Source organism: Hyperolius riggenbachi, chromosome 8, assembly GCF_040937935.1.
Source record: "Hyperolius riggenbachi isolate aHypRig1 chromosome 8, aHypRig1.pri, whole genome shotgun sequence".
Classification (NCBI taxonomy): Eukaryota; Metazoa; Chordata; class Amphibia; order Anura; family Hyperoliidae; genus Hyperolius; species Hyperolius riggenbachi.
In genome coordinates, this window is record NC_090653.1 from 281693427 (window position 1) to 281710088 (window position 16662).

General features: G+C 46.5%; 1 protein-coding gene across 15 annotated transcripts in view; it reads right to left on the minus strand.

Moving 5' to 3' along the window:
- DAB2IP (DAB2 interacting protein) overlaps window positions 1-16662 on the minus strand; it is a 974997-nt gene that overhangs the window by 79075 nt on the left and 879260 nt on the right. For 14 of the 15 annotated variants that reach the window (XM_068249028.1, XM_068249025.1, XM_068249024.1 and 11 more), the window contains 3 exons: window positions 15844-16042; window positions 13504-13682; window positions 3777-4653 (listed from right to left, as the gene is read on the minus strand). In XM_068249028.1, the coding sequence (XP_068105129.1) occupies window positions 3777-4653; window positions 13504-13682; window positions 15844-16042 (1255 nt within the window). The remainder of the gene's footprint in view (window positions 1-3776; window positions 4654-13503; window positions 13683-15843; window positions 16043-16662) is intronic. The other variant, XM_068249026.1, reaches the window with a different exon arrangement.

Here is a 16662-nt window from a genome sequence, read left to right on the forward strand (position 1 = left end):
GATGAAGAACTATGTCCCTCCTCCTGTCCTGGTAGTCAGACCCACCAATGGATGAAGAACTATGTCCCTCCTCATGTCCTGGTAGCCAGACCCACCAATGGATGAAGAACTATGTCCCTCCTCATGTCCTGGTAGTCAGACCCACCAATGGATGAAGAACTATGTCCCTCCTCCTGTCCTGGTAGTCAGACCCACCAATGGATGAAGAACTATGTCCCTCCTCATGTCCTGGTAGTCAGACCCATCAATGGATGAAGAACTATACCCCTCCTCACGTCCTGGTAGTCAGACCCACCAATGGATGAAGAACTGTGTCCCTCCTCCTGTCCTGGTAGTCAGACCCACCAATGGACGAAGAACTGTGTCCCTACTCCTGTTCTGGTAGTCAGACCCACCAATGGATGAAGAACTGTGTCCCTCCTCCTGTCCTGGTAGTCAGACCCACCAATGGATGAAGAACTATGTCCCTCCTCATGTCCTGGTAGTCAGACCCATCAATGGATGAAGAACTATACCCCTTCTCATGTCCTGGTAGTCAGACCAACCAATGGATGAAGAACTGTGTCCCTCCTCCTGTCCTGGTAGTCATACCCACCAATGGATGAAGAACTATGTCCCTCCTCCTGTCCTGGTAGTCAGACCCACCAATGGATGAAGAACTGTGTCCCTCCTCCTGTCCTGGTAGTCAGACCCACAATGGATGAAGAACTGTGTCCCTCCTACTGTCCTGGTAGTCAGACCCACCAATGGATGAAGAACTGTGTCCCTCCTCCTGTCCTGGTAGTCAGACCCACCAATGGATGAAGAACTGTGTCCCTCCTACTGTCCTGGTAGTCAGACCCACCACTGGATGAAGAACTGTGTCCCTCCTCCTGTCCTGGTAGTCAGACCCACCAATGGATGAAGAACTATGTCCCTCCTCATGTCCTGGTAGCAGAACCCACCAATGCACAAAGGACTGTAGCCTTTAAGCATGCTCTGTAAGTAAGACACACCAATGAAGAACTACAACTCCAAGACTTTCCTGGTAGCCAGACCTACCAATAGGAATGGAACTAGGGGGTTTGGAGGACCCAGGGAGTCACTTTGGAGGACACAGGGGAGCACTTTAAAGGACACAGGGGGACTTGAGCACATAAGAGGACACAGGGGACACTTTAGAGGACATGAGGGGCATTTAAGAGGACACAAGGAGCATGGATGAGGACAAAGGGGGACAGAGGACCACATGGGGACAGTGGAGGTTACAAGAGAGACACTAAAGGTACAAAGGGGACATATAAATTGGGGAGGGGAGAATATCCACAACATGCCCCTGCACCATGGACGCACCAGGTTTAGTATTTTTTTTCCTGGTTTCTGTCCTCTAAACCTAGGTGCGTCTTATAGTCCAGAGTGTCTTATGGTCCGAAAAATATGGTATATATCTATATCATTTTACCCTCCCTATACCTGACGATACTGCACCATTGGGCTCCCGGTCTCTTCCTACTTCTCACCTAGATATTCTTGGCCCTACAAGAATCACCAAAGAAAAAAAACCTATATGATTAGCTGACAGATGTGTGAAGTTCTGCTTTGATGTGTTCAACTCTTGCTTTAGATCATTATTGTGTATAAAGAGGAGAAGAGAAGCACCGGCTGCCTCCGCAGAAACGTGAAACGGCCGTCAGGCTCCTCTCCCTCTGCACCCACCGCACCTGATCCACCTCCACTTTGGATATGTGTGTTTTTTCTACAATTTATGTGAACTTTTAGCCTTATCTTCTTTTGGAACCATTAATAAAAGTAATGATAGCAGTGCCGGCGCGTCTCTTCTCCTCTTTATATACAGACACCATTTTTGCCTGAGCACGCTGAGTATTTACACCCTCCATGCCCGTCGTGGTGACTGTGCCGCCTCCTTCCCCCCCCCCTCCCATTTTTTCATAAGTATTCACTGCAGTGCCAGCATTTCTACACTTTTTTCTCTCCATGATACCTTGACAAGATCATTATTGTGACAAGCAAATCCAAAACCTGATGTATCTAACACAAGCTCAGTTGATGAGATCTTATAGACACAAACTTGACTAATAAAGGGCTATAACCCGCAGCATGCCCTGGGAGTGACAACCGTCAATGAATGAAGAACTAGTGCCTCTAGTATGTCCTTCCTTGTGACCAAACACATCAATGGATGATGAACTACAATCACTGTCACATCCTGCTAAACAGCCATTGGATGTAGAGCCAGAGCTGAGATAAGATCCTCCAGCAGCCAAGGCTGAGACACCAAAGTGCACCCCCCAACCTCTCCCACCCCAGGCGTCACATACTAATTGCTATTAGACTAAGAGGCGCCCCAGGGCCCCCAACCCCTTAATCTCTATTTATTTGCCTTGCAGTCACTGCCATGTATCCCCTTCTTATTTCTCTCTGCTTCAAACACAATAGGGGAATTATGACTGAGTGAGTTGTGCGCCCCTCCTACACTGCGCCCTGAGGCTGGAGCCTATCTCGCCTCTGCCTCGGCCCTGTGTAGAGCAAAACCTCCGGTATGTTCTTGTGACTGGATCCACTAATGGATGAAGAGGTATAACGTCCAGCAACTTATGTGGAAATGAACAGAGGAGCCAAAAGGATAAAAGCAGCTATATTAAAAATAACAACAACAAAAAAAACGGGGGCGGCAGTGGTGGACAAAAACAGGTTGATATTATATAAACAAGCAAATGTATTTATATATACACTCCAAAGGGTCATGGCAACGCATTTCGCAGGTGTGGCCCCGCTTCATCAGGCAATAGGGGATGGAGCATACAGCAACAAGTGTCTATGTCTCAGCCTAGCGCCGCTGCAACTTATGGTAGCCAGACCTACCAGTGCATGAAGAAATATTACTCCCATGGCACATCCTGGTAGCCGGATCCATCAAAGGATCAAGATACATATCCTCTGGCATGTTCCAGTAACCTAGGACAATAACTGTTACAGAACTACAATCCTGATCCCAGAACCACCAACTAGAGAGTATCAACTTTCGGTCTATCCTGTAAGTGGCTAGCCTATTTCTAAACACCTGTAACTCCTTACCTGTCATGGGAACTAGGGCTGTCAATCTCTAGAGAACCACCAAGTCCCCAGGTTCTGAGGGCCTACAATTCCCAGCATGCCCTTCAGTCTGTTGCAGAGCTCCAGAGGAAAACATAAACTATTGTAATGTCATGGAAACAGACCTTCAGGTTGATGAATGACTAAAGGTGGCCACTAATGATCCAATTTCTAGCGAAAAATCGTTTGAGCGATCAGAAATTCTGATCGGAAGTGAAATATTGTAATACATCGTTCACTGCACCATCAATGAACCAATCTTTGCTTCCTATCTATCACAACCAACAAGAAAATCCAAATTTTGGTTAGACGAAAATTCATTCGGACAAAAATTTTTTCACTCGTTCGTAATCGATTGTGTCCATCAATGGAGGTTATTTACAACCAATCCGATCAGAATTTCTAATCGCTCAAACGATTTTTCGCTAGAAATTGGACAGTTAGTGGCCACCTTAAGATTTCACAGCCGGTCTGGACAAAAAGCTTAGACATTGAATTCTATAGCATTGTGAAACATGCAGTTATTTAACAGCTACAAAGCCACAGAAGTCACAACAACGTATATTTTGGTAAAGCTATAGTCATAGACAGGTACTCTTGTATATCAGAGAAAACACACATATGGGGGCTTCTGTAGATGCCAATAAGATATCAACAGTTTTACTAAAAATAAAAGCCTTTACCTGCTTATGCACCGTCCTCTGCTTCATCTCTGGACTATCTCCCTTAGAAGACGAGGACTGCTGCCTCATTCTGGCTCCGCTGCCAGGCCAGTCAGGCGATGAGGACATCATACTGCCGCTTGATGGCCTGGGGTAGGGTGCCGTGTTGAGTAATGTTGGTGGCGTCCTTCCTCTTGTCATTGGCGGTGGAGGAGGAGGTGGGGGTTGGTCTATTCTCCTCTGAGGACCCGAGCTGTTCTGTCGTGGCATGGTGGGTTGTCCCACCTTGTCATTCAGTGATAATTGCCTACGTGACATGTCCCCAGAACGTCTACTGAATTCCTCACTAGCTCCAGGGTTAATAAATCCATGTTTACTTCCTGCCATGTCCTCACTGTTGCTATGGGAGCTGAGCGAACTGTGGCATTCAGAACCAGAGTCTCCCAAACCCCGCGGTGACACCGGCAAACCTGCTGCCATTTGGTATACAGGGTTCTGGAATGATAGAGGTGCTAAGAGCTGCGGTCTGCCCAGCGTGGCGTCCGCATTAGGGGTGGTTGGCGTTTGGCCTGTTCTTCGGGTGGTTGTCATGGTCATCATGTTACCCTGTGGCGTCCGCGCAGTCCATATTGCCTGTAATTGACTAAAAGATGTCTGACTGTCGTTCATGGAGTCTCCAATCCCTGATGTGTTGGTACCGACGTCCAATACCCGATTGTCCTGCAGGTCCACCATGGACAGGCTCTTGCTGCCATTCGTGATCTGCACGTCAGGTTCGTTGGCCTCCGAGTAGCTAGAGCTCCGTGCCGGCGATGGCTGAACCCCAGCAGACCTTGTGACAAAAAATAAGTCCTTGTTTTCAGGTGTTGGAGAGGGTAACCGGGTGAAATCTATCAGACTACGGGGAGATAGATAAACAGAGGGAGATAAGATGTCAATGTTGCCCTAGACCAACCAATTCTATCATGTCAAACAACAAAGTGCCACCATAATGGGGCCCTCAAACAAAATATAAAGTGTAGAGAGAAAGTAGGTCATGTTCTCTATATCAACCAATGAGATTCTCTCTTCTGTGGTTACAAGGGAAGGTCTGATTGTTTGCTATGGGTAACAAGAGCTTTCTTCATACACTTAAGTTCATGATACCCATTGTATCAGGTAAATAACCAAAAATCAATATAATGTAATAAGGCAGAGTCAGAAGAGTCTGTCTTTGCTTCAGGAGGAGTCTAACTTAGAATGCAGAGCTATCTGGTGGCCGGTGGAGAAAGTCTGGTGGACCTAAGGCATGAAGTGTAAATGATGGGAAAATCTGCCACCTCTGGCTCAACTGGCAAATGTGCCTTCCTCTGGATCAACTGGGATATGTGTCTTACTCTGGATCAAATGGGATATGCGCTCTCCTCTGGACCAACTGGGATATGCGCTTTCTTCTGGATAAACTGGAATATACGCTTTCCTCTGGATCAAATAGGATATGTGCCATTCTCTGGATCAACTGGGTTATGTGCTTTCCTCTGAATCAACTGGGATAGGCGCTTTCCTCTGCATCAACTGGGATATGTGTCTTACTCTGGATCAACTGGGATATGTGCTTTCCTCTGGATCAACTGGGATATGCGCTCTCCTCTGGATCAACTGGGATATGTGTCTTACTTTGGATCAACTGGGATATGTGCTTTCCTCTGGATCAACTGGGATATGCGCTCTCCTCTGGATTAACTGGGATATGTGTCTTCCTCTGGATCAACTGGGATATGCGCTTTCCTCTGGATCAACTGGGATATGCGCTCTCCTCTGGATCAACTGGAATATGTGTCTTACTCTGGATCAACTGGGATATGAGCTTTCCTCTGGATCAACTGGGATATGCGCTTTCCTCTGGATCAACTGGGATATTTGCAGGTTCAGTACAGTCTTTTTTTTCTCCCTTTTTGTTGAAGTTGATGGACAGATGTCCTTTTTCAACCAAACTAACTGTATAATGTGAAGATGAGACCTTTGAGAAAATTGTTTGCCACTACTGAAATCAGATATATATATCATGAATAGGGCAGCATTACTAGATGCACCAAAACCTGAGAGTTTTAGCAACGAGTGGGGTGTTGATATACAGATTCAGGAACCGTAGGTGACACAATTACCCTCACAAAGGTTGGGGAGCCCAGGGGCCTGTCAAACTCCCCGGTCTCCCTTTATGCAGAGCCGCAGCACAGCGCACATCACCGCAGATCCGCTCTCTCTTCTCTTCACTCTGAAATGCGCAGACAAGCCTTACGTAGGGCTGCTGGTACACACTGCAGAGTGAAGAGGTGAGGGTGGAGCCGCTGCGAGGTAAGTATGTGCACGCTGCTCACTATGGGGGGCCCAGGGGTCACAGGGCAGCCATCAGGAGGGGATAACAGACACTGCAGTGAGGGGCCCAGTACTTCTGGGGGCCCTGGGCCTCTCCCAAAGCGATGTAAGGGCCGCATGTGCTGGCTGCGGGCCTGTGGCTCATTAACCAGCACACCGCATTCCAGCACTGAGAGAAGAGTGACATCAGCGCTTAAACATGGGGAGCAGATGAGTGAAAACGCTACAGCAGACTTTTTATACTGGTGCACCACCTATATCTGGCTACAGGCTACCTATACTGGGCCAACACCTATACCTAGCTACCTATACTGGGGCACTACCAATATCTACCTGTACTGTGCCAACACCTATACCTGGCTACCTACACTGAGGCTGGAACCACCTATACCTAGCTACCTATACTGGGGCACCACCTATACTTGGCTACTTATCCTGGGGCGCCTATAGATTGCTACCTCTACTGGGGGCACCTGCACCTGGCTAACTTATACTGGTGCACCACCCATACCAGGCTACCTATACTGGGGGCAACTATACCAGGCTACTTATACCAGGGCACCACCTATAGTTGGCTCCACCCACAACATGCCATGGTCATGCCCACTTTTTGCCGCATCATGCTGTGCATGCTGCCTTCTTCAGTGTCGGAGCCATGCACATTTCTTGCCGCTGCGCATTTTGCGCATGGACACGGGGGTGGGGTGGCTAGTGGGCGGGCACAGAAACCAGTGGGTGGGCCCAGGGAGGGGGGGCCCACGCCTGATGATGTGTGAGGGGCCTCAAAATTTCCGATGGCGGCCCTGTGGAGGGCCCAGGAAGGCCACACTTGGAGAGAGGGGTAGGGCATGCATCATTCTCACTATAGCTCTCCAGTACCAGGCAGTAACCTGTCATGCTGGCCATAGACTGGCAGATTGATTTGGCTGATATCTGTCAGATTCATAGAGCAATGGAACTGGCCAGCAGTGCATGCGTTCTTACTTTCTAAGCACCCGATTGGATGCTTGAAATGAACACGGTGCTACATCATTTGACATTAATGTCAGTAAACCAGCTGCACTGTTGGAATGCTCGTTGATTTAACAAAAATCTGCCATGTTGGTCTGTCAGTGTACAGACATGCTGCTCGGCTAGAGGAGGAGGAGGGGAAGTGGCTAGCGATCTGTTGCAGGAACAATAGTGGTTGGTGGACCGAGACCCCCCCACGATGGCTAAGGATAGAGGGTACCCGTATTAGGACACACCCACCTTGTATACACTTTGTTTCCAGCTGAGACAATCAAGAACAATGGGTTTGGCTGTGGAAAAGGATTGTATGTATGACACCATAGTGAGAGGGATAAGGAGGCTGCCATATTGATTTCCTGTTAAGTAATACCAGTTGCCCGGCAGCCCTGCTGATCTCAGTCTTGTCTGAACGACACACTTGAAGCCATTAGCATGGCCAGATTTTAGCTAGATTTATAGCTGTACCTCTCTGTATACTCGCTTTGGGTCAAGCACATTTAAGTATTTGAGAAAGCAGCAGAACGTCCTGGTAATGGGCATTGCTTAAATGAAAATAAACATGGCTGCCTTCATATCCCTCTCACTTCAAGGTTACTTTCAAAGGAACCCTGGGTGTGTAGCATATGGAGGCTGCCATATTTATTTCCTGTCAATTTCAGTTGCTTGGCACTCCTGCTGATCTTTAGGCAAGTAGTGTCTGAAACACCTGTTATAATTTAAGTATTATATGTAGGCCTCAGTTATTTGAAAGGCTTGATTTGCACAGGGTCTCTTTAAGCATCATTTCTCAGAGAGAAATTATGAAGACTTTTACCAGAAGCAGATTGTCCTCGTCTGAAGGACAGGGACACTATCTGTTCAAATGTACAGACTTTCAGACTGCAAAGGGGAAAACAGAGGCCAATATTTAATAAACAGAACATTCCTGTATGTAAGGGAAAGGGATCATAGAATATTAATTGAGTAGGTGGGTATTATGACACCACGAGGGGTCTGAGCCAATAGTCGGTTTTGGGGGATGGCTCAGATGAGGTCACATTTAACTCTTTCCTAGTCAGTATTAAAGGGCAGGATGGGCCAACGGAGCCCACTCTTACTTTCATGCTCTCTATCTGCTGACTGGAACCCTAACTACTTTTCTTTATGTAAGCTGATATAATGTATGCTGTATATACTTAGTTTAGATGTAACTTAGAATAGAAAGAAGATAACCTGACTAACATTAAGGAGGAGAGTTAGTCAAGAGCTTGTAAAGCAAATGGACTTAAAGAAGAATCTGCTTGGCTAAGATATAACGAACTGTATCTGTATATTGGTATACTGAATAAACCTTTTGGAACTTGGAAGATGCCGCAAGAAGTCTATCTCCTATGCTGTGTGCTGTGATGAGTAGTGTTTGCAGCTCTTACTAGAGAGCCGCTGGTGCCGGAAGAAAGGTGTGTTGCCAAGAGAAACATATAGTTTCTAACACCACCCACCTGAAACAAGCGTCTGATCTGCATACTTGTTCAGGGGCTATGGCTAAATGTATTACAGGCAGAGGATCAGCAGGATAGCCAGACAACTGGTATTGCTTAAAGTGGATCCGAGATAAACTTTTACTCATTGCATAATTGTGTTCCTTTCAGTTTATAGGGCATTCCTCAAGCCAAATACTTTTTTGTTTTGTTTTAATATTTTAATTCCCTACAAGCTACACAAGCCTCGCCCACAGCTTTTCAAGAGAGGCTTGACACTGTAGCAAGGGCTTATGGGAGCTCAGTCTGGGCAGGGGGAGGAGGAGATTACAAGCAGAGATTTCAGAGACAGAGGGGAGGAGGGAGGAAGGAAGGGAGTGAATTTGTCACAGGCTGAGAGCTGGAGATGCTATCAGCTTTCCTGTGTGTAATGTGACCAACAGAACATGGCTGCCCTCATTGTATTACAGGAATAAATAATCATATACTGTTGAAGCTGTATTCAGATAGATTTGCTGTGTAAACTATCTAAACTTTAGATAAGATATGTAGACAAGTTACTTGTTAGGGTTAGTTTTTCATCTCGGATCTGCTTTAAAAGGAAATAAATATGGCAGCTTCTATAGTTCTCACACGTCGGGTTCTCTTTAGGCTGGATAAAAAAAATCTCCTATTCTCTTCTCGTGTCATATTGTGTGCTTGTTGTAGCTGGACAATTGTACTCCGCCTCCCCTCTTATTTATTGTATGCTGACACTTGATAAACCGAGGATAATGATAATACTATGCAGATGACATGGCAGATGCCACACTTGTCTGAAGAGCGGAGATCAGCCGAGGGGGTCTCTCTCGCCACTATGCCGCTGTGATATGAATATTATCTGTGGAACAGGAACAGGGAGGGGAAGAGTTTATGGGAAGAGTCCTAGGCAGATCAAAGGCGTCTCTCGACAAGTAGGCGCATCCAGCCGCGGCGTTCCCAATCTGCCGCGCCGTGTTCGTTTAAAAGAGTTGCACCACATGCTGAGCGGAATTAGGGATAAAAGTGGTGATTACAGAGACAGGCCGTCCGCCCCCGTCCCCCGCTCTCTCCTAATTAAATTGTTAAATACAATGTAGCTTGCGTTCAGCATTCCTGCCTCATCCTTCCTCTGATCACTATAATTACATTTTATTAGGGGATGAGACACTTCCCATGCACCTTCCCTGGAGTCACGCTCATCCGCCGGGTACCACTGAATAGGACAGGATGCTGAAGCCGACGGAAACCGTCTCACTGAAATCTGATTGGCTGCAGCTGATACCACTGAATAGGACAGGGCGCTGTAGCAGACAGCAACCGTCTCACTGAAATCTGATTGGCTGCAGCTGATACCACTGAATAGGACAGGATGCTGTAGCAGACAGCAACCGTCTCACTGAAATCTGATTGGCTGCAACTGATACCACTGAATAGGACAGGGTGCTGTAGCAGACAGCAACCATCTCACTGAAATCTGATTGGCTGCAACTGATACCACTGAATAGGACAGGATGCTGAAGCTGACGGAAACAGTCTCACTGAAATCTGATTGGCTGCAACTGATACCACTGAATAGGACGGCGCTGTAGCAGACAGCAACCGTCTCACTGAAATCTGATTGGCTGCAACTGATACCACTGAATAGGACGGCGCTGTAGCAGACAGCAACCGTCTCACTGAAATCTGATTGGCTGCAGCTGATACCACTGAATAGGACAGGGCGCTGTAGCAGACAGCAACCATCTCACTGAAATCTGATTGGCTGCAGCTGATAATGATAACTAATAATAATGTTATGCCAATTCTCTACCAGGAAGCTCACACTGCTGAACAGAAAAATTGCACAGTGCATATTCCCCTTATGAGTAGAATCCGCCCATATAGTCTAAAGGTGCCCACTGACTGCACAATCTCCCGAACGATAGACCGTATGAGCCGATCCTTGTGGACAGCACGGTGGTGTAGTGAATAGCACTCTTGCCTTGCAGCGATGGGTCCCCGGTTCAAATTCCAGCCAGGGCACTATCTGCATGGAGTTTGTATGGGTTTCCTTCGAGCACTCTGGTTTCCTCCCACATTCCTAAACACAAACCGATAAGTTACTTTATTTCCCCCTAAAATTGGCTCCAAGATACAGTGGATATAGGACTACGGTAGGAATAGATTGTTAGCTCCTCTTGAGGACAGTCAGTGACATGACTGTACTCTGTAATGTGCTGCGGAAGATGTCAGTGCTATATAAATACATAATAATAATATGGTAGGACATTAGACTATGGCTATGGTAGGATTAGACTGTGAGCTCCTCTGAGGACAGTCAGTGACGTTACTATGTACTCTGTAAGATGCTGCAGAAGATGTCACTGCTCTATAAATACATAATAATAATATGGTAGGACATTAGACTATGACAGGATTAGATTGTGAGCTCCTCTGGAGGACAGTCAGTGACATGACATGTACCACCAATGGAGGAGAAAAATTATAAGAAAAAACAATCGTTCCGAAATTCGGTGTGACAGGACGATTGGTAGAGCAATTGTATGTTGTCAATCTGCACCATCAACGGCACCTGGTTTAATCGATCGTACGGTTGCTCGTTCTGGAGAAGTAACGTTAATGGGCACTTTTATGTTTCTCAGAAACTCTGGGGAGCCAATCAGTGCAACCAGAATGTCTAGCTCCACCCACAAATCATTATGAGATGGGAAATGGGATGCTAATAAATGCTGTTTTGAGTTCAAGCAAACGGTAGGTTAATTTAATGCAACTTGGAAATGAGCCAATCGAAATTTAGTCAGTTACCACAATTCCAAGCTGAATATATTTGCATAATACTTAAAATTAGTATCAACTCAAAAACATTAGCATATCATTCACCATGTCTGTTATCAGGGAGTGTTAAGGTGGCCCGTTAACCACACAACCGCTAACGGGCGGAAAACCTTGACCAATTTAATCAGATTGATTGAATTGATACAAAAACAAATCGATTCTATTAATCTGATCGGATTGGTTAGCAGTTTTCCCACTGTTATCATGGCAGAATGATCGATCCTAACAATCCAACTGGCTAATCGATTGTTTGGGGGATTGTATCCTTAATGCCCACCTTTACATTCACATCGCAGATCATATCTCCACCCCTCCTCAACCTAGGAAGTGCCCAAAATGCTGTGAGGGGTTACTGACAGCAGAGGAGTGGCCGACCTACCCTGCACGCACGCCCCCCAAACCCATGGACCAATCAGGCTGTGGCTATACCCATTGGTTAGAAAATTCCAGAATAATCAGTAGGACAACAATCTGATAATATGAGCGGGGAGACGCGATTCATGGAATGATGCTCCTCCCACTCTGGGGCGAGACAGCAGAATTACCTTCATGTATTTTTGTATGTAGCTAAGCTAATGGAGGCCTGCAGGGTGGAGACAATGAAAACATCTCTAAGTGAGTGGATCCTGGCTGCTAGGCAGAGGATGCGGCAAGAGGAGGGAGACTTTTAGAAGTATGATGGAAGATCTCAACCCAGAAGTCCCACAGACACACTTGAAGCCCTCTGGTGACTGGAAGATGAGCTGACAGTGACCTTTTAAATGGTCCTTACATCAAGAAGTACAGTAATGGGGGAATTGTGGCGTGTGTAGCGGGAGGGGGCACTAGAAGGGTAATTATAGGTAGACCAATACTGGAAGAGCAACTTTTGGAGGACAAAAAATGGAAAAGGCAGTTAATGGAGAAAAATTCTGCTATAACATACGGGACAAACAATGGAAGGCCAATTATTGAGGATAAATACTGAGGGACAGTTCTTGGGGACAAATACTGAGGGACAGTTCTTGGGGACATATGCTGGAGGGACAGTTCTTGGGGACATATGCTGGAGGGACAGTTCTTGGGGACATATGCTGGAGGGACAGTTCTTGGGGACATATGCTGGAGGGACAGTTCTTGGGGATCTATACTGGAGGGACAGTTCTTGGGGACATATGCTGGAGGGACAGTTCTTGGGGACATATGCTGGAGGGACAGTTCTTGGGGATCTATACTGAGGGACAGTTCTTAAGGACACATAATGGAGGAATAGTTCTTGGGAATTCATACTGAGGGACAGTTCTTGGGTATTCATACTGAGGGACAGTTCTTGAGGACATATGCTGGAGGGACAGTTCTTGGGAATTCATACTGAGGGACAGTTCTTGGGGATTCATACTGAGGGACAGTTCTTGGGGATTCATACTGAGGGACAGTTCTTGGGGATTCATACTGAGGGACAGTTCTTGGGGATTCATACTGAGGGACAGTTCTTGGGGATTCATACTGAGGGACAGTTCTTGGGGATCTATACTGAGGGACAGTACTTGGGGATCTATACTGAGGGACAGTTCTTGCGGACATATACTTAATGGAGAGTTCTTTGGCATCAATGCTGGAAGGATAGTTCATGAGGAGCAATGTTGACACAATAATTATTAGTGATAACTACTGGATAGGCAACTACTGGATAATAATATAGGAAGGGTAATTTTGGAAGGACCAATACTGAAAGAAAAATAGTTTGGGAACAAATACCGGAAAGACAACTATTTGGGGACAAATAGTGGAAAGAAGCCCCCCCGGGAGCTGAGCGACAGCATAGGAGATAGGGCACATGACAAACAGTGGAAGGGCAAATATTAGAGAGAAATACTGATAGGTAGGTAATTTCTGAGGACCAGATACTCGTGGTGATGAGGTGTGGGGGGGATTATTGAGGATAAATAGTGGAAGGGCCCTTATTTGGGGGACAGATACTGACAATAACTGGGGGATGAATACTATACTGGAGGGGCAATTATTTGGTAAGTGTTTCTAGAGGGGAAATTACTGAGCGACCCTTGTAAATTGTTCTCCTCTCTTCTTACCCCGATAAGTCGTTTTCTATTACCATCTTTTGGATGCCGACAGAGATATTGTTGCTGGCGTTTGGCGTGGAGGCGGAGTGGTCACTGGAGGCGGAGCTCTGTACACTGGATGGATTGATCAGTGCCGTGTTCACATCACGTAAAATGCGAGGAAGGGGTCCCAGTTTTGTCACTGTGGCCTGCAGGAAATCAAGGGGGCATAAATGACAATTATTGACCAATTTTTTTCCACAAGCAAATCCACAGCATTATATGATCAGCAGTGACATGACCACTGTACAGCTTTCACACAAAGACACTCAGCCTCTAGCTGCAGGAGGGATGGTCAGTGACATTCAAATAATTCCTAACTGATGCAGGATTATGCACATTTTGGAGTGTGTGACATGACTATGTACTCTGTAAAGTGCTGCGAAATATGTCAGCATTATATAAATGCATAAGGAAAATATGCAATTGTACACAGCTTGGAAAAATCCAGGGCTGTGGAGTCGGTACAAAAATCTTCCGACTCCAACTCTGACTCCTCAATTTATGAAACCACCGACTCTGACTCCAACTCCGAGTACCCGAAATTACCCCGACTCCTCGACTCCGACTCCTTAGTCTAATACTTACCAGGGCTGTGGATTTTGTACAAAAATCATCCGACTCCTCAGTTTGTAAAATCACCGACTCCGACTCCAGGTACCCAAAATTGCTCCGACTCCGACGTCTCGACTCCGACTCCACAGCCCTGGAAAAAGTGTGGTCTAGTACAAAATGCAGAGCATCAGCAGAGCAGGGCATCATATATAACTTGGTCACGGTGGCGATACAGGTCCTCTTCACCTCCTCTTTATTCAGCAGTAAGAAGAGCAGACGAAGCACCATCCACTATGCTCAGGAGTAATTTATTGAATCACCAGCACAGACATAAACAAGCAGCAAAGGCTGACAGCCTAACAGCCGTTTTGCGGCGCTTCCGCTTCCTCCAAGACCGATAATCACTCTATTTTCAACTTCCAAGTGGATTCACTTCCTCTTCAGTTTGAAAGTGCCATGCAGCGAGCCTTCTGTCCCATGTCATGTGACCGAGACTGAAGCCCCATGGTGATTGGCTGGCTGCACGGCACTTGTAAACTGTGGAGGAAGTGAAGTTAGGACCAATATCAGCCCTGGGAGCAAGTAATGTGTAATGATCTGCTGCCGCCCTGCATTAAGTACAGACAGGAAACCCCCAGCTCCAATTATAGCCGGGGTTGCGGGGCTGTTGTTACTCCCCTCCTGATCTGGCCATTTGTTATTTATAGTGAAGCCACAATATAGCTACCCCTCGTGAGAGGCTTAAAGAGTCACTCTCCTCAAAAAAAGCTGCTGGTGAAATGGAATCACCCAGCGATTACTATACGGTGGCTTTCAACTCTGCTTCCATCAGACTGGAGCTTTTGTCCTCGCGGGGAATCTTTCTCCTCCTCCTCCATTCTGTGTAATAGTAAATAAAAGAGATGGGGTGGAGCAATGAATGCAGCAGGTAACTAAACATGGAAGTGCAGGAATCTCTCCATTCCTGTCCTTAAAGGAGAACTGTAGTGAGAGGTATGCGGAGGCTGCCATATTGATTTCCTTTTAAGCAATACCAGTTGCCTGGCTATCCTGCTAATCCTCTGCCTCTAATACTTTTAAGCCTCATCTAGACGGAGCGATCCGGCGTCTCTATTAGCCGCCGGATCGCCTCTTCCGCGTCCCCGCTCGCCTGCGCGTGCGTCGGATTCGATCCGCCCTCGTCCCCGCTGGCGCCGCTTATCTTCCGCTCGATTCCCTGCCATTGTCCCCTCGTGGGGAACGAGCAGGGAATCGGCGGTGGCGAGATCCAACCTGTCGGATCTTATCAATCGAGCCACATCAGCAGCTCGATTGATAAGCCAAATCGCCGCTGGATCGCTACGTGTAGATGTAGCATAAGACGTAGCCCCTGAACAAGCATTCAGCAGATTAGGTGTTTCTGAAATTTTTGTCAGATCTGACAAGATTAGCTACATGCCTGTTTCTGGTGCGATTCTGCAGGCATATAGCTCAGCTGGGCTGCCAGGTAACTGGTAATGCTTAAAAGGCAACCAATATGGCAACCCCCATATACCTCTCACTACAGTTCTCCTTTAAGAATGAAAAGAAATGGGCTCGTCATATGTGCTAAAATCCAGTATATTAGCTTGGGGTGGAGTGACCCTTCTAGAGAGATGATCTGTAAGGGCGGGAATCCTCTTCCACTATGACATCACAGCTCTGCAGCCAATCATTTCATAAATAGCTGGAAAGGCTCTATTAACATAAGTAGGAAGCAGCCATGTTGTTGGTTACCTGATCAACGGAGATGACCTCCCAGAGAAGGGAATGCAGCGTGGACAACTCCCGTCCCAAGTCGATATAGCCCTCAAAGCCAGCTGTGTTAGATAAGGTCTCTGGATTGGAGATTTCCAGCAGGAAACGCTGCATGTTCGTCCACTCGTGTTCCAGGAACTGGTTCATAAAGGACATGTACTCCTCCTTACTACCGAATCTGCCAGAGGTGAAGAAACATATGATCAATCCGACAGATGACATCTCGTTGTATTGGCTATAGGTTTCACCCAACACTTAACCCCAGTGATAACTCTAGCACAACAATCTACCCAAAGCTCCAGCAAGATCAACAGCAGAAAGCTCTAACCTAATCCCCAGCCAGGTACATAGTACAGACAACTTCACAAAGTCCCAGCCACAGAAGAGAGCCCCGTTTCCATTTGTGAGCAATCAACACTAAACCTCAGCTTAGTCCATATAAGAACGATCTACACTAAAGGGGCCCATACACTCAGCCGATTTTCTGGCCGACCGATCGATCGATCGTTTGCAAATTGGTTGGCTAATCGACCGATCGATGGCCGATTTCTATCGATTTCGATGGATTTCAATCGAACTGGCAGGGTGGAAAATTTAGGTCGATCTGATGAGATTGCTTATCAGTTTGCATTGGCCTTAATGGAAATCTGATGGCAAAAAAATGCCATCAGATCGAATTTCAATAGATTTCAAACTGAAATCTATTGAAATTCTATCCTGGTAAAAAATGTTCTAAAAACGCATCAGATAGATCATCAGATGCATTTCTTATCTATCTGCTGCCAATCTGACGAGTGT